This window comes from Trichechus manatus, unplaced genomic scaffold (assembly GCF_000243295.1).
Source record: "Trichechus manatus latirostris isolate Lorelei unplaced genomic scaffold, TriManLat1.0 scaffold00021, whole genome shotgun sequence".
NCBI lineage: Eukaryota > Metazoa > Chordata > Mammalia > Sirenia > Trichechidae > Trichechus > Trichechus manatus.
In genome coordinates, this window is record NW_004443957.1 from 13348544 (window position 1) to 13367576 (window position 19033).

The window sequence follows — 19033 nt, forward strand, 5'->3', positions numbered from 1 at the left end:
AAATCCACCACAAAGGATAAGGAAGGACACTATATAATGATTAAAGGGTTGATACACCAGGAGGACATAACTATAATAAATATTTACACACCCAACGACAGGGATCCAAAATACATAAAACAAACTCTAACAGCACTGAAAAGAGAGATAGACAGCTCCATAATAATAGTAGGAGACTTCAACACACCACTTTCAGTGAAAGACAGAACATCCAGAAAGAAGCTCAATAAAGACATAGAAGATCTAAATATCACAACCAACCAACTTGATCTCAGAGACATATACCAAACACTCCACCCAACAGCAGCCAAGTATACTTTCTTTTCCAATGCACATGGAATATTCTCCAGAATAGATCACATATTAGGCTTTAAAGCAAGCCTTAACAGAATCCAAAGCATCAAAATATTACAAAGCATATTTTCTGACCATAAAACCATAAAAGTAGAAATCAATAACAGAAAAAGCAAGGAAAAAAATAAAACACATGGAAACTGAACAACGCCTTGCTCAAAAACTACTGGGTTATAGAAGAAATTAAGGATGGAATAAAGAAATTGACAGAATCAAATGAGGATGAAAACACATCCTGCCAGAACCTTTGCGACACAGCTAAAGCAGTGCTCAGAGGTCAGTTTATAGCAATAAATCCACACATCCAAAAAGAAGAAAGGGCCAAAATCAAAACATTAACTCCACAACTTGAACAAATAGAGAGCAGCAAAAGAAGCCCTTGGGTACCGGAAGAAAGCAAATAATAAAAATTAGAGCAGAATTAAATGAAACAGAAAATAGAAAAACAATGGAAAGAGTTAACAAGACCAAAAACTGGTTCTTTGAAAAGATCAACAAAATCAATAAACTGTTGGCCAAACTGACAAAAGAAAAACAGGAGAGGAAGCAAATAACCTGAATAAGAAATGAGATGGGCAATATCACAATAGACCCAACTGAAATTAAAAGAATCATAACAGAATACTATGAAAAACTGTACTCTAAAAAATTTGAAAACCTAGAGGAAATGGACAAATTTCTAGAAATACACTACCTACCTAACCTAACAGAAACAGAGGTAGAACAACTAAATAAACCTATAACAAAAGAAGAGATTGAAAAGATAATTTTAAAACTCCTAATAAAGAAAAACTCTGGCCCTGATGGTTTCACTGGAGAATTCCCAAACTTTCTGAGAAAAGTTAACACCACTACTACTAAAGGTATTTCAGAGCATAGAAAAGGATGGAATACTGCCAAACTCATAGTATGAAGTCAGCATAACCCTGATACCAAAACCAGGCAAAGACACCACAAAAGAAAATTACAGACCAATATCCCTCATGAACATTTATGCAAAAATCCTCAACAAAATTCTAGCCAATAGAATTCAATAACATATCAAAAAAATAATTCACCATGACCAAGTGGAATTCATACCAGGTATGCAGGCATGGTTCAACATTAGAAAAACAATGTAATCCATGACAAAACAAAAGACAAGAACCACATGATCTTATCAATTAATGCAGAAAAGCCATTTGACAAAGTCCAACACCGATTCATGATAAAAACTCTCAGCAAGATAGGAATAGAAGTGAAATTCCTCAACATGATAAAGGGCATTTATAAAAAGCCAACAGACAATACCATCCTAAATGGAGAGAGTCTGAAAACATTCCCCGTTGAGAACAGGAACCAGACAAGGATGCTCTTTATCACCAGTCTTATTCAACATTGTGCTGGAAGTCCTAGCCAGAGCAATTAGGCTTGAAAAAGAAATAAAAGGCACCCAAATTGGTAAGGAAGAAGTAAAAGTATCTCTATTTGCAGATGATATGATCTTATGTACAGAAAACCCCAAAGAATCCACAAGAAAACTACTGTAACTAATAGAAGATTTCAGCAAAGTATCAGGATACAAGATAAACATACAAAAATTAATTGGATTCCTCTACAGCAACAAAGAGAACCTTGAAGAGGAAATCACCAAATCAATACCATTTACAATAGCTCCCAGGAAGATAAAAATACTTAGGAATAAATCTAACCAGAGACATAAAAGACCTATACAAAGAAAACTACAAGACAGTACTGCAAGAAACCAAAAGAGATCTATATAAGTGGAAAAACGTACCTTGCTCATGTATAGGAAGACTCAACATGTCTATTCTACCCAAAGCGATCTACAGATACAATGCAATCCTCATCCAAACTCCAATGACATTTTTTAATGAGATGGAGAAAAAAATTACCAAGTTCATATGGAAAGGGAAGAAGTCCCAGATAAGTAAAGCATTACACAAGAAGAAGAACCAAGTAGGAGGCCTCACACTATCTAATTTTAGAAACTATTGTACCGCCGCGGTAGTCAAAACAGCCTGGTACTGGTACAACAACAGATACGTAGACCAATGGAACAGAATTGAGCATCCAGACATAAATTCATCCACCTATGAGCAGCTGATATTTGACAAAGGCCTGAAGTCTGTTAACTGGGGAAAAGACAGTCTCTTTAACAAATGGTGCTGGCATAACTGGATATACATCTGCAAAAAACTGAAACACGAGCCATACCTCACACCATGCACAAAAACTAACTCAAAATGGATCAAAGACCTGAATATAAAATTAAAATGATAAAGATCATGGAAGAAAAAATAGGGACAATGCTAGGAGCCCTAATACATGGCATAAACACAATACGAACCATAAGTAACAATGCACAAACACCAGAAGAGAAACTAGATAACTGGGAGCTCCTAAAAATCAAACACTTATGCTCATCAAATGATTTCACCAAAAGAGTAAAAAGACAACCTACAGACTGGGAAAAAATTTTGGGCTATGACAAATCTGATCAACATCTAATCTGTAAAATATACGAAATACTACAAAACCTCAACCACAAAAAGAAAAATAACCCAATTAAAAAATGGGCAAAGGACATGAACAGGCACGTCACCAAAGAAGACATTCAGGCGGCTAACAAATATATGAAATTCTCAGGATCATTAGCCATTAGAGAAATGGCAAATCAAAACTACAATGAAATACCGTCTCACCCCACCAAACACATTAATCCAAACAACACAAAATAATCAATGTTGGAGAGGTTGTGGAGAGACTGGAACACTTATACAGTGCTGATGGGAGTGTAAAATCGATTTGGCACTTCCTTAAAAAGCTAGAAATAGAAGTACCATAAGATCCAGCAATCCCACTCTTTGGAATATATCCTAGAGAAATAAGAATCGTCACACGAAAAAATATATGCACACCCATGTTCATTGCAGCACTGTTAACAACAGCAAAAAGATGGAAACAACCTAGGTGCCCATCAACGGATGAATGGATACACAAATTATGGTATATTCACACAATGGAATACAACACAAAGATAAAGAACAACAATTAATCTGTGAAACATAACATGGATGAATCTGGAAGCATTATGCTGAGTGAAATTAGTCACTAAAGGACAAATATTGTATGAGACCACTATTACAAGAACTTCAAGAAAAGGTTTAAACACAGAAGAAAACATTCTTTCACAGTTATGAGGGTGGGGAGGGAGGGAGAGGAATAGTCACTAACTAGATAGTAGATAAGAATTATCTTAGGTGAAGGGAAGGACAATACACAATACAGGGGAAATCCAGATAACTGGACTAAACCAAAAGCTAAGAAGTTTCCTGAATTACAACCAAACACTTCAAGGGACAGAGTAGCAGGGGCAAGGGTCTCAGGACCTTGCTTTCAGGGGACATCTAGGTCAAGTTGCACAACCAAGTTTGTTAAGAAAACGTTCTGCATCCCATTTTGGTGAGTGGCATTTGGGATCTTAAAAGCTAGTGAGCGGCCATTTAAGATGCATCAATTGGTCCCAACCAACCTGGAGCAGAAGAGAATGAAGAACACCAAAGACACAAGGAAAAGATTAGCCCAAGAGACAGAAAGGGCCACATAAACCAGAGACTCCATCAGCCTGAGACCAGAAGAACTAGATGGTGCCTGGCTACCACCAAAGACTGCCCTGACAGGGAACACAACAGAGTCCATGACGGAGCAAGAGAAGAAAAGTGGGGTGCAGAACTCAAATTCTAGTAAAAAGAGCAGAGTTAATGGTCTGAGACTGGAGAGACCCCAGAAGACATGGGCCTCAGGCTCTCTGTTAGCCCAGAACTAAAACCATTCCTGAAGCCAACTCTTCAGATATAGATTAGACTGGACTATAAGACATAAAATGATACTCGTGAACAGAGTGCTTCTTAGCTCAAGTAAATACATGAAACTAAATGGGAGCTTCTGTCCAGAGACAAGAGAAGAAAGCAAAAAGGGACAGGGGCTGGAAATCCGGGGTGGAAAGGAGGACTGTGCTGTCACAATCCAGGGAGAGCAAGTAGGGTGACATAACAATGTGTGTATAAATTTTCGTATGAGAAACTTAACTTGAATTGTAAACTTTCACTTAAAGCACAATTTTAAAAAAAAGGAGAGAGAGAGAAAAAAAAAAAAAAAGAAATCAAACGACGGTGAGTGGCCATGTGAGATATTCCACTGGCCTCACCCCATCTGGAGCAAGGGAGAATGAAGAAAACCAAAGACACAAGTGAAAGATCAGTCCAGAGAAATAATGGAACACGACTACCACAGCCTCCACCAGACTGAGTCCAGCACAACTAGATGGTGCCTGGCTACCACCAATGACTGCTCTGACAGGGATCACAACAGAGGGGCCCAGACAGAGCTGGAGAAAAATGTAGAACAAAATTCTAACTCACAAAAAAAGACCAGACTTACTGGCCTGGCAGAGACTGGAGAAAACCCAAGAGTATGGCCCCTGGACACACTTTTAGCTCAGAATGAAGTCACTCCTGAGGTTCACCCTTCAACCAAAGATTAGACAGGCCCAGGAAACAAAACGAGACTAAAGGGGCACGACAACCCAGGGGCAAGGGCGAGAAGGCAGGAGGGCACAGGAAGGCTCATGATAGGGAACCCAAGGTCGAGAATGGAGAGTGTTGACATGTTGTGGGTTTGGTAACCAATGTCACAAAACAATACGTGTACTAATTGTTTAATGAGAAGGTAGTTTGTTCTGTAAACCTTCATCTAAAGTACAATAATAAAAAAAGAAGGAGAAATCAAACAATGTATTGCGTTGGGCAAATCTGCTGCAAACGACCTCTTTAAAGTGTTTAAAAAACAAAGATTCCACCTTGAGGACTAAGGTGTCCCTGACCAAGCTATGGTATTTTCAATTGCCTCATATCCATGTGAAAGCTGGACAATGAACAAGGAAGATCGAAGAAGAAGTGATACATTAGAATTATGGTGTTGGAGAGGAATATTGGATATACCATGGACCGCCAGAAGAACGAACCAATCTGTCTTGGAAGAGTACAACCAGAATGCTCCTTAGAAGCAAGGATGGAGAGACTTCATCTCCCGTACTTTGGATGTGTTAACAGGAAGGAACCAGTCCCTGGAGAAGGACATCATACTTAGTAAAGTAGAGCATCAGTGAAAAAGAGGAAGACCCTCAACAAGATGGGGTGACAACAGTGGCTGCAATAATGGGCTCAAACATAGCAATGATTGTAGGGATGGTGCAGGACCAGGCAGTGTTTTGGTCTGTTGTACGTAGGGTCACTGAGTCGGAACCAACTTGACGGCACCTAACAACAACATATGTACATATGTTGTTATATATGTATATGTGCGTGTGTGTGTATGTATATATTTATTTAAACCAAACCTGTTGCCATTGAGTCGATTCCAACTCATAGCGACCTTATAGTACAGAGTAGAACTGCCCCATAGGGTTTCCAAGGAGTGGCTGGTGGACTTGAACTGCTGATGTTTTGGTTAGCAGCCAAACGCTTAACCACTGTGCCACCAGGGCTCCATATGTGTGTGTGTGTGTGTGTGTGTGTGTGTGTGTGTACACGTATACGTGTGTGTGTGTGTACGTATACGTGTGTGTGTGTGCATATATATATATACACGCATATATATGTATACATATACACATACACACACAAGGAGCCCTGGTGGTACAAATGGTTAAGCACTTGGCTGCTAACCCAAAGGTTGGTGGTTTGAACCCACCCAGTGGCTCCATGGGAGAAAGACCAGGCAATCTGCTTCTGTGATGGTTATAGCCTAGAAAACCCTATGGGACAGTTCTACTCTGTCACATGGGGTCACTATGAGTGGAAAACAACTCAAGGGCACCTAACAACAACATGTGTATATATAGGTATATGAAATATATTTACATACATACAAAATAAATACATTTATATTTATTTTAGTATATATTTATATTCATATACATATAAAATAAACATATACATATGAAATAAACTTAATATGCATGTGAAAGAAATACACATATTCACATACCTATACATAAGTATGTGTGTATACGTATACATACATGTGTATGTATGAGAATGAGAGAGCAAACAAGTGCTGTTAGCTGTATTCCATGAACACTTAAAACTCAAAAAAAATTTATGTTGTAGTTCACTCAGAAGTGTAACACTTCCATCTTTGTGAAGCACTGGGTGTGGTATCAGAATGGCAAAAGGCCTTGTAAACTACTTTGGCTTCCTTAGACTCCTCTTCCCACCCTAGGAGTCTGCTTTCTCCTCCAAATTTCTCTCAGCTTGATTGCTGAAGAAGAGAAGAGAGGCAGGGATGGAAGGAGAGAGGAGGGAGGGTATGAGAGAATGAGGGAAAAAATAAGATGCTCAGCAAACAGCAGGAAGGCCAAGAAAAATATTTAATCCAAACAATGAATATTGTTGTTTCCTCCCACAGTCTGCATTCCCAGTCATCTTTCACGGGCAGGCGCGGGGAGCCAAGAAACGCTGAGCTGCCTGGCGGGTGTGCGCTTGGGATTGAGGTGGGGGGGGCAGGCACGCGTGTCAGGGGCTTTGGTGGAACATTCCCATCTCCAGCTCAGGTCTGCCTCAACCTCCCAGGAACTGACGGCCAGCCAAGGAAACTTGAGGCAGGACAGAGAGGAGTAAAGGCTAAAAGTCGGAGCGGGACCCAAATAAGCTGCTCTGGGCGCCTCCCAAGATTTACGTCCTTTCCTTCTCCTTTTCCTCGCTGCAGGTTTTCTGTCTCTGACTACACCTGTTTCCTCATCCTTTTGTATCCTTCACTTCCCTGAGCTATTCAACTCTTGAACAGAGCATGTACTACTTACTGTTCCAATCATGTGAGGTGTGGGCCTGGCACAATAGATGGGAAAAAGCCAAGAGCAGAGGAGCTGGGCAAGTGACCACCGATGCAGGGGACCCAAGGGCAGGCACCAGGAGGCCCCACCCTGCTCAGCAAGTTCCCTGCCAACCAATACCATTGCCATTGAGTCGATTCCAACTCATGGCACCTCCATGTGTGTCAGAGTAGAACTGTGTTTCATAGGGTTTCCAGTGGCTGATTTTTCAGTAGATTGCCCGGCCTTTCTTTTGAGATGCCAGTGGGTGGACTCGAACCTCCAACCTTTCATCTAGCAGTCAAGCGTATTAACTGTTTGCACCACCCAGGCCCTCCACAGAGTGTCTTACCATAGGTGAATCCTTTGGATCATATGAGAGGCAGGACACATTCCCATCAGTAACAGTAGCTCATTACAGCCGTGCTTCTCAGCACAGCAGCAGATCAAAAACTTGCAGGAGGGTCATGCAGTGGGATTTTTTTCTTTTTAGGGGAGGGTTGTTTGTTTGTTTAAGACCCCTAGTATAATTTGATAAGGACCCTGTGGAAGGAAGTTCTGTTCTCCTATCTCTATCCCTTGAGCATCAGTTCTTTAAGCCAATATTTTTCTGGCACAGATATATGCAGATTTTACCTGAACGTTCCCTTGCTTATTTTCATCATTTGGGGATGCTAGCCCTTCCCCCTTGGGTGGGCAAGAGCCACTCAGGTCATGTTGGGCCAAGAGGAGAGGCTGTGTGGGAAGCAGGTGTGTGTGTTTGTGAGGTGGAGCGTCTGTATTACTCTGCATCTTTATTTGCAGCTAAATGAAAGGAGCTGCTAGGAGGTTATTTTTGGCTGAAAAGTAAGTCACAGAGCGTCTTCTCACCATCCTGTTTTCCTGTGGTGCATGTCAGGGAAGCCGTGTCTGGGATGGTTTGGAGTTTTTCAGAGGCTAAGACACCGAAATCACCTCTGGGGTTTTGAGGAGAGCCCCAGCTTCCTGAAGCCAGTCAGTCCTTTCTCACTCTGTTTTCACCAGCTCCAGAACCATTTCCTTTGTCACCTGGCTCCCACTGCTTCATGACTCAGATGCCTGCACTTGTGGTGAGAGTGGATGAGGTAGGAGGCTCTTGGGATGAGAACATCCATGATTTTGACTCTAAGGTGTTGGTGGCAGGATCTTAAAGTCTCACCAGAGACTCTTTGGGGAGAACTCAGGCACCAACCCACAATAGCAAAAACAATGGTAGTTTTCCTGCTGCCTTCATAAAACTACGATTTATTGAGTGCTTATTATGGGCCAGGCTCTGTGCTGAGTATTTCACTTCCATTCGCTCATTTATTCCTCACAACAAACCTATGAGGTAGGTGTGATTATTCTAATTTATAAACAGGGACACTGATGCTTAAAGAAGTTAAGTGAGGCGTTCAGATTCTAATATTCTATAAGGGGTAGAGCAGGGATCCAAGCATAGGTATATCGGCCACCACATCTCACGCTCTCAGTCACTATACTGCGCTGCAGCCCAGATCGTTGTCCTGGGTGGGAGCTCTTCTGCTCTGGGTAGCATGAAGCAGACGAGAACATTACAGGTGAAAGAAATCATTTAACCTTATTTTGCTTGCTTTGCATTTTCCATCTCAATTCATCCAAACTATTTCTCCCAGAGATGACTTTTTTCCCACTATTATTTCTATTCTGACTTTGCTCTGGTCCTGGTGTCAGATACAGATAAGCTGGTTTTAATCAGGCTTCTCTTTCAGGTCCTGTAAATGTACATATTTGCTTTTCCTTTTCTGAGGGGCTAGTAGATTGCACAGGCGGAAGTTTGAGGCCTTGCACAGCTGCTGGATGACCTCATGTGGACCAGCAATGCGCAATAGTCCACAGGCCTAGATCCCAGGCCTCCTTCCTCCCCTTACCGCTCTCTCCACCCCAGTACTTTGTCAGCCAAACTGGGCCGCTTGTCAGTTTCTTCTCTTCATTCAACAGAAGGTATATCTTCATTGCCTTTCTTTCAATTACATTCTGCTTATCTGGCGTTTGTAGAGTAGGCCCTTGGCCTTCAAGGAGATACTATTTGTGCTTTCCACTGTTAGCAGGTAACAGAGCCTTCATATCTCAGCGATGAGTGATTTTGCCAAGGCCTCGGTTTGAACCACGTCGGCTTTAGGGCTTGTTGTCGTAGTTGTTGTTCTTGTCGTCAGCGACTGTTGACTTGTCCCCCACTCATGACGACTCCATGCGCAATGGAACGACACGCTGCCTGATACTGCACTGTCCCCATGATCAGCTGGGGATTGGACAGCTGTGATCTACAGGGTTTTCACCAGCTGATTTTTAGCCATAGATCGCCAAGCCTTTCTTCTAAGTCTGTCTTAGTCTAAAAGCTCTGCTGAAACCTGTTCAGCACCATAGCAACATACAAGCCTCCGCTGACAAAGACAGGTGATGTTTGTGCATGAGGTACATTGGCCGGAAATCGACTCCGAGTCTCCCGCATGGAAGGGGCGAATTCTACCACGGAACACTAACGCCCTCTTTCAGGATGGCTAACCAGTAAACTAGTTACCAACTCATCGCGACTCCATCTGTATCGGAGTAGAACTGTGCTCTGTAAGGTTTTAAACAGCTGATTTTTTGGAAGTAGATTGCCAGGCCTTTCTTCCATGGCACCTCTGGAATTTGAATTTGAACCTCCAGCTTTTTGGTTAGCAACTGAGTACGTAGGCAAGAGCAATTCTTTTGGCTCCCAGGTGAGCTGAGCTACCTATGCTGCATTGCCACATGTCATGTTTTTCCATATTGGTCCTCGCAAACAATCTTCTTATTCAAATTCTAACAGAGCCTCTTAAAATGTCACCACCTTGCAATGGCCCAAGATCTTTTAAAACCCAACCACTTGATTACAGATATTTGCAAACATTCCTAGGACTGCAGTGATTTTGCTGCCTTCTTTTTGCTCTGATTTTTAGCTCCTTCTTTCATTTTGGTCCCTGGGGATTTCCCACCCTTTCTTATGATCCTAGTTGTGGAACTAAAAGGATATTGTTGAAATTTACCCAAAATTTCTAGGTGTTTTCTAGAGGGAGCACTTTCAGATTGCCTGTGCTATTACCTCTTCCTACTTTCAGAAATGAATGTGTAATTCTATACCTAGACCAATATTCTGCACCCACTAGAAAAAAATTTATGTATATGTGATTTATTTCAACTCTAGTGCCTATGTTTATAGTGAGAAAAGGACTAGATACCCCTAAAAGTTAGACCTGTGTGTAAGTTATGTAATTCTTCTTTTTAAGCAACATGCCTAGTAAATTTTCTGGAAAGGAAGGAATAATGAAAAGGAGGGATCTGGTCATGAAGTGTGCTAAGGACATGTAGTTATCTGAACTTAGAATAGGGCACGTGTATTTATTTGGTAAGAATCTCCTGTGCACCAGGCACTGAACTAGTAGCTGGAATTACAAAGATGGTTGGACTCTGAGCCCTTGATAGTGCAATTCAAAGGCTTAAGTCCTATAATGCATGTATGGATGAAATATACCATAGTAACTCAGAGGCAGGGAGAACTCTCTGGGTCCAGAAAGCCAGATGGGATTTTCCAGAGGAGGTTGTATCTAAGAGAATATTCTTACACAGTCCATCTCAGGGTGTCTATTTTAATACGCTTTCCAAGAAGATAGTAGCAGACTCACAAAGGTGACATCATTGAAGCTCCTCCGTTCCTATCCCAAGAGGTGAAGACTGGAGGAGTGGACCAGTTCTATTTCCTCTTTTCCTCAAATGATTGCAGCAAGCAGCAAAATGCCTGGCTTTAGTGTTCATATTGATGAAACAGAATTCTGCCCCAAACTTACCTTTCTACGTCAATGTGGTCTTGAGTTCTATTGCAAACTGTAGAAGAAACGTATTCTTAATTTAAGTAATGGAGGTATTATCAGTCAATCGGTAAAAATTAAGGGGGTGTTTCCTAGGGGTGGACTCTGTTATAGGCAGTCCTGGCCCACCCACCCCTCTCTTTTACCCTCTTCTTCCCTTTAGTCCTCCTCTATCCATCAGAATCATCTAGACCTAAGCTCTCTCCCAAGGGCCTAGATGTAGCAGAGCCAGCTCCTCGAAGCTCATGCAGATCCTCTGGCCCAAATCTGGTTTAGATTCTTCTCTCCTGTCCACATCTCTATGACTGTACTCATTACACTGAGCTATCATTGCTTAGGGTGAGTTCCTTCAAGATGTGGAGCCATGTTTTATTCATCTCTGTATCCCCATAATAGTACCTAGCACATAGTAAGTGTGGAATAAAGAATGTTGAGTGATTGAATGAATGACTACATCTGTAGACAATGGACAGGGCCACTATCTCTATGGCTAACTCCCAAAACAACCTTAAATGGGAAATAAGTTACTGGGTTATAATAACATAAAGCAGAAACTATCTTCACTTTGCCGAAATTGTCAATGTGGTATAGGTAGGACAGACTGACAGTCTTTCCTCTTAGTATTTCATCACTCACACAGAGCCATTTATTTGGCTACCTCACCTGTCTAGAACACTGCTAGCACTGAGAGCTTGGCAAGAAAAGCCTTCATACAGCAAATATAATAAGTATCCGAAAGCTCATATGTCAAAGAAAGAGTAGCCCAGGCTCGCTCTCAAATACTAGATTTACCTTCGATATAATTCTATAAAGGTCCCTGGGTGGCGCAAACGGTTAAGCACTTGACTACTAGCCAGAAGGCTGGTGGTTTGAAACCACTCAGAGGCACCTCGGAAGACAGGCCTGGCAATCTGCTTCTGAAAGATCACAGCCTTGAAAACCCTATGGAGCAGTTCTACTCTGTACACATGGGGTCGCCATAAGCTGGAATCGACTCAACAGCAACTAACAACAGCGTTAACTGAAAGGTTGGTGGTTAAAACCCCCCAGTGATGCCATGGAAAAAAGGCCTGGCGATCTGCTTCCGTAAAGATTACAGCCAAGAAAACCCTGTGGAGAAGTTCTACTCTGTAACACATTGGGCTGCCATGAGTTGGATTCAACTTGATAGCAATGGGCTTGGTTCTTTTGTAGTGTGTTTGTTTATAATTCTAAAGAGTGTTACATTCTGGTTCAGAGATAAACCGTACATAAGGGGTGTGTGTGTGTGTGTGTGTGTGTGTGTGTGTGTGTGTGTGTATGTGTGTGTTGAAAAAGGCACATTTAGTGAAGTGGCAAATAGCTCAATGCAGAGAGGCTTCTGTACAGTGAAAAATAATAAATGTCCATGTCCATGACTTTGAATTTTCAAAGAAGCTGCATTTTGTTTTCTGTAAGTTGTTACAAGGAAGGGAAACAGGCATTTTATAGTTTTTTTGCTTGTTTTATCAAAATGGTTAGAATGAAAATGGAAACCAAATGGACTCATAGTGACCCTATAAGACAGAGTAGAACTGCCCCATAGGTTTCAAAGGAGCAGCTGGTGGATTCGAACTGCCAACCTTTCAGTTAGCAGCCGAACTTTAAACTACTGCGCCACCAGGGCTCCTGAAAATGAAAAAAAGTAGCCCCTAAAAGAGTAAGTTTAGATATTTGGAAATTACACTCATGTGAAACCCTTCATATCCTGATGTTGCCAGATAAGTGAGGTGTATGTATGGACAGTGAATTCACCTATGCACACCTTGTACAGCGAAACTAAGGCCAATAACCTCCCTGCTGGTGGGAGTGATGTCCCAAGTCTTGCATCTTTCAGTTACTGAGACTAAAATCTCCTAGTCTACATTTAGTCTTCAGATGCTTTTAAAATTTTGGATCAATTAGTCATTCTTCCCTTCCTATTTTTTCCATTGTAACTTTGGACTCAAGCTGTCAAGCTTCCCAGGCCCATGTTGCCATAGGAGACTCTGTTTGTTTAGGGTGGAGTGGCTGTTTTTGGCAGGTTGGGGGAGGAGCAATTAATTCTAATAGGTATATAGTAAATTAAATACTTGGGTCTTTCCAACCTTTTCTTTGTATTTCTGCTCCTTTTTATAAGTTCCCTTCTCTTCTCAGATGACCCTTTAAGAGCAGAAAAGAAGCAGCTTCTAGAAATCATTTCTAGGCTATAGTATTCGAAGTCCAGTGGAACCCAGAGAAGGTCACCTAGACCACTGCTTCTCTTTTCAATGTACCTTCTCTCATGTTCCTGAGATAAGAAGCTACCCTTGGGAAAGACTATGGAAGAAAAATTCCCCAGGATCCCTTATTAACCCACTCAAGTATTTTAGTTGTTCTCAAGAAAAGGAAGATCTTCTTTAGCTCTACCTTTAATACCACTACTGAAGACCATGCTTACATATAGAAAAGTATTCTGGGTATTCTTTGGATCTTCATAGACAATTACATGAAAAAGAAATAAGGAACAGATTAAGTTTCACCAGTGAGTCAGGCAGGGTTGGAGGGAAAGTAACAAATGCAGTATTTGATGAGGAAAATATATTCCAAACACTTAAAAAACAACCTTTGAGGAATCTCAGTAAATATATCTGGCCCTCCTGGGAAGACCCAAGAGCATCCATAGCTGTTAAGAACGCAGCTCTTTGTATTTTGACGTCTATCATTTGGCTACAATTTCGGACCCAAATCTTGATTATATAGTTATTGCAAGCCAGAGTAACTGGCTCCAGTGTTAAAGACACATAGTCATCTCGGAATCTTTGTCTTTGATCCCAGTGAGGCCCGTGTTGAAAACAGAATGCATTTTCACTTCCTGCTCTCAACCAACATTGCTGTGCAGCTGTGGGACAGCTGTTAGCTTCTACCCCACAAGTAGCAGCATTTCAGTGGTTGGCAAACTGGTATACATCTGGTACAATATTCAGATGACCTCAGGACCCCATAGAACAAATTAAAACATTGAAGTAATAACTTGGATGTGCTTGCTGTGATGTAACTCAATTGCTGAAAATTATTTAATGGCGATTTTTGAATTTAGTGATTCATCTCATCAAAGCACAGTCAAATAGGGAATAGTCCATGTAGTTGACATTTAAGAAGGGTAGGGGGAGAGAAAATAACTTGAAAACATATAGACTGGAAGGTGGCCTCAGAACTTGGGAGTCTATAGACTGTTTTGTGGCCCAAGTCATTGACTGCGAGGTGTTTCCTGAGGCTTTGCAGTTGGGCATCAGCTCAGGATGAAGAGTAGCCAATGTTATTGAGTAGGTGGGCTGAATGGTGTGCCCTCTAGGAGTTAGTGTGGCCTCTAGGATGATGTGGGACAGTACTTCCCACCAGAGATGGCCTCTCTGGAGAAACAGCGCATTGGGATGTTGAGTTACTGTTTAACCACTTGTTGCTGTTCTTATCATACGTTTCCTTTTGGGGTAATACACTCCATTAACTCTGGTTTGGCCTGGGCGCCTTTCCCATTTTGGTTCCTGTTAACTTGCAGCAGTAACAGGAGAGAATGGAAACAGTTTAGCTTTCTCTGCTGTAACCCTGTGGTCTAGCTGCTGTGCTGGGGGTGGCTGTACAAGTGGGAATATTTCTGTTCCAGCGCTGGTTTCACCAGAGCTACGGGACCCCACACCCTGGACAGTTATCATAGTACCCAGTCCCCAGGCACTAGGGTCTCTAAGCACCAGTCTTCACTGTACCAAGAGGGGGATGGAGGTTATGACCCTTAATCTGCAAGAAGCAGCAAAGAGTCAAGATATATGGTTTCTAATCCCCAAATCTGCCTGACCCTAGCTATGTAACCCACGATAATTCTCGTCATCTTTATGCATTTCAGTTTCCTCACTGGTAAAATGGAACTTTTAAAGCCAACCCTGCCTAATCCACAGGCTTTTTTACGATGGCCAACAGAGTTAAACTATACAAAACCATTTTATAACCTATGTAATATAACCACTAGTTGCTGACAAGTTGACTTCAATACTTGGTGACCCTATGTGTGTCAGAGTAGAACTGTGCTCTATAGGGTTTTCAATGACTGATTTTTCAGAATTAGATCTCCAGGCCTTTCTTCCACGGCCTCTCTGGGTGGACCTGAATCTCCAACCATTCAGTTAGCAGTCAAGCGCGTTAATCATTTGCACCACCCAGGGACTTACATAATATAAAACAAAAAACCAAACCTATTGCTGTTGAGTCGATTCCAACCCATAGGGACCCTATGAGACAGAGTATAAATGCCCCATAGGATTTCCAAGGAACGGCTGGTGGGTTCGAACTGCCTACCTTTTCGTTCGCAGCAGTAGCTCTTAACCACTACACCACTAGGGTTTCCATAAGGACCTCTTATTACAAGACAGCAGGAAAATTGATCAAGTAGTTTAAATAAGCATTCAGTTCCTTCAATAGCACAGGCGTAAGAGCTGCAGGTGATAGTTGACCATCTCTTAGGTCCAATGGTCTTATCTGGCGACTTTTCAACTTGTTGAGAATGTTAGGTCAATTTGTATCCTACCCTGGGGTTGCTCTTCCATAATCTCTCTCCAATCCCCGGATCATATTGGATGCAGAGGATGGGGAGAGCAGGGTGAGTCATAGTGAAGCTGAATGAGACACTGACCTGCCATCTTCTTACCAGCCTTTCCAAGCAGATGGTTGGTGTGATACTATCAACAACCGGGCCTATTGCCACTATGATGGAGGAGACTGCTGCTCTTCCACACTCTCCTCCAAGAAGGTGAGTGAGGGTACCTGGGAGAGGTGGGAGAGGGCAGCAGCTCAGGGATAAAGGCAGACGCCTTGACTAGCTCTTTTTCATAGGGTATCATAATGAGCTTTTATTAAGCAGTCAGGAAGGAGAATTAAGATGAACAAACATTGGAACTTCTAAAGGGATAAGATTAAGGGTAATGGACTTTAGCGTGGCTTCATAGAAAACACTCGTTCTCTAATTGTCGGTGTGGTGACTCCTTCAGAAAAGCATGGCCCTGTCCGTGCCTACCGGAAGACTCACACCTGCTTATCGCTTTCCATGGAACTTCTGTGTAGGGAAAATACCAGCCCTCACCTCTTGGGGAAGCAGGATTACCAATGAGGTGCTAACCAGTTATTATTAATCTTCACAATTAAGTTAATGATTCTATATAGTGTGTTACGAGCATATTGTGGGCACATGTTGAGCAGCCGCCGCAGCCAGCTGGAGCACACTCTGGACCACATCCTCAGTAGGAGTGCTTTTCTTGATACCCTTTAACCCTCTTACACTTGGATCTGTTCAAGCAGATATACTGGAACTAAACCTATAAAATCAAATAGGTTGAAATTTTGTGATAATATGGGTAAAAATCCAAGGGCTCCAAAGATACTGGGAGCTAGTTGGCCAATTTGATAAATAGCAAAATATGCAAGAAATATGCAGATGTTAAATTTCCTTTCTTGTACTTGTCTCCACAATAAAGCCACACCTACCATCATTACCCATACACAGACCACAACTCCTAATTGCTAATACTGGGAGCACTCATTGTGTGCCAGGCGCTGTTCTCACCACTTTCATGACTGAACTTATTTAATGCTGAACACTCAGGGGCTGGTCATATCAGTGTGCAATCTGGCCTTTTGCTTTAAAAACCAATAAATTCCAAACCAAGAGCAATGGATCGAGAACAGGGATTGCAGATCAGAAATCACGCCAACTAGTTTCTAGTCTCACTTGGAAAAAGAAACTGGTCAAGGAGTCTCCCTCTACATAGGAAGGCATGATCTCTAGGGAGAAAGCAACCCATTGCCTCCTCATCTCACATTCTGCAAATATGGATTTATCTTTAATGAAGGGCCTGTGGCCAACATACCCAAGAATCAGGACTGAGAAGTCACATCACCCTTCTGTTGACTCCTAGACCACATTTTACTTCAAGTGTGCAAACATACTGGGAAATTTACCCAAACAACCCCACCCATTCTCCAGCCCACCTGCCCTATTACCTACCCCTCTTCAGCATAGTTGGACCATTAGTGTGTGATATGCCTATTTATTTTTATTCTCATTTAATTGCCAGTGCCCAAAGAGTAGGATCTTTGCCACTTTTCCATCATGAATTCCAAGTGCCCAGTTCTCCGATGCTAGTTATGGACACTCAGAAAGTAGTGTTTGTCTGTTGGTACCAGTGAAACCAGGAAGATAGCAAATTGTGCTTAACCACCCAGGGCATGGGGAGGGGCAGTTACATAGGTGGAAGGCAATCCAGCCGCCAACAGTGCCATGGGGGAGATGCAAAGTGTATTTTGGGTTTAACAAACAACCTACTGAGTTGATTCCTGACTCACAGGTGACCCTATAAGACAGAGTAGAACTGCCTCATAGGGTTTCCAAGGAGTAGCTGGTGGATTCGAACTGCTGACCTTTTGGTTAGCAATTGAGCTGTTAACCACTGTGCCACCAGCGCTCCATTTTGGGCTTAAGAAGGACAAAAACCCATGCTTATGAAGGTGACAAAGATGATTCTATTGCTCCCAAGAACACCAAGAAGTAGGATTCTGAGAGCTAGGCTCTAGAGTCTTGACTTTAGATTTTGTGGAGATTTAGCAACAACAAAAACAATAATAGTAGTTGTAGAAATTGGTGGTAATACATAAGTAGCAGTAACAGCATTTATAGAGAAATTTCTAGATACCTGGCAATGTATAAGCAGTTTACACTCATTGTCTTATTTAAACCACACAAATAACCTTGGGGTAGGTAGGTACTACTGATCTCTCCACTCTACATATGAAGAAAGTGAAGGAAGGGAGGATTACTTTGCCTAAGGCATCATGGTGTGGAAGTGAGAGACCTGTGTTGAATTTCAGTTTTGTGGTATTAACACCCACCCTTCCTTTAGGACCAAGTGAGAAAAATGAAAGCTGGTTGAAAAGTATGAAGCTCATTACAACATTCTGTTATTTCAACTCTTCTTTGACTCCCCTAGGTCATTCCATTTGCTGCTGACTGTGACCTGGATGAATGCACCTGCCGAGACCCCAAGGCAGAAGAAAATCAGTAACTGTGGGATCCAGCCCCTCTCTCCACTGCCCTGGAGGCAGTAAGAAAGAGAGGTCACCACCCCAGGAGGAAACAAAGGGTGAATGAAGAAGAAAGGTCATGAAAAGAAGGAAGAAGAGTGTGTAGGAATGCAAGAGGATATTTATTGCATCAAGTGGCCCAAGTAGGGAAGGATCATAGGCAAAAGTTTCTTCAAAGTGACTGTTGATTAAAAGTGGAAGGGGAGATATGATAGATATACAAGGACCCTCCTCCTTCAATTATATTCTACTCAACCCCCATTCTCAACTCTTGCCCTACTCCCCACTCTGCACTCTGCCAACTATTCAGCCCCACCCAACTTGTAAACCAATACCAAAATACTAGAAGAAAAGGGACACTCTGTTAATATCCATTTTGAATGGTTTGCCATTTTTCAGGGCTTGTCTACTCTAAACCGGCTCCCCCACCCCACCTTTTTTTGTGTAGTCTCCCTTGATAATAATAAGGTTAGTTATTAATTCTTTATAAGTATTTAAACATAATTATATAAATATATAATATTTTTTGCTGTCTACTAAGCTGAAAATTATCCATTGTTCCACACATGCTGCTGTGAAGTTCATGTCCAAAATGAATGCTGAGGGTTTGAGAACAGATGGGCAAGTCCTTCTACCATCTTTCTGTTGATTGGTAGGTAGAGTGGGAAGTAGAGATTGAGAAAGAGAGATTAGGTGGAGTTCTTAATGTTACCATGTTAACTGATCATCTTTTTATGAGCTGGGAGCTAGGCCCACTTTGAGGAGATGGGGGGTTGCTATGGCAATACTAAGAGGCATGGAAAGTTGCATGTAAGTACCCATTGTTGATGGGCCCAGG

At 41.9% G+C, this 19033-nt stretch overlaps 1 protein-coding gene across 1 annotated transcript in view; it reads left to right on the forward strand.

Annotated features, from left to right (window-relative positions):
• PAPPA2 (pappalysin 2) overlaps nt 1-18535 on the forward strand; it is a 335895-nt gene extending 317360 nt beyond the window's left edge. The window contains exons 21-22 of the mRNA XM_004372847.2: nt 15773-15871; nt 18102-18535. Coding sequence (XP_004372904.1) covers nt 15773-15871; nt 18102-18176 — 174 coding nt within the window. The 3' untranslated portion in view covers nt 18177-18535. The remainder of the gene's footprint in view (nt 1-15772; nt 15872-18101) is intronic.
• Nucleotides 18536-19033: the final 498 nt, after the last annotated feature.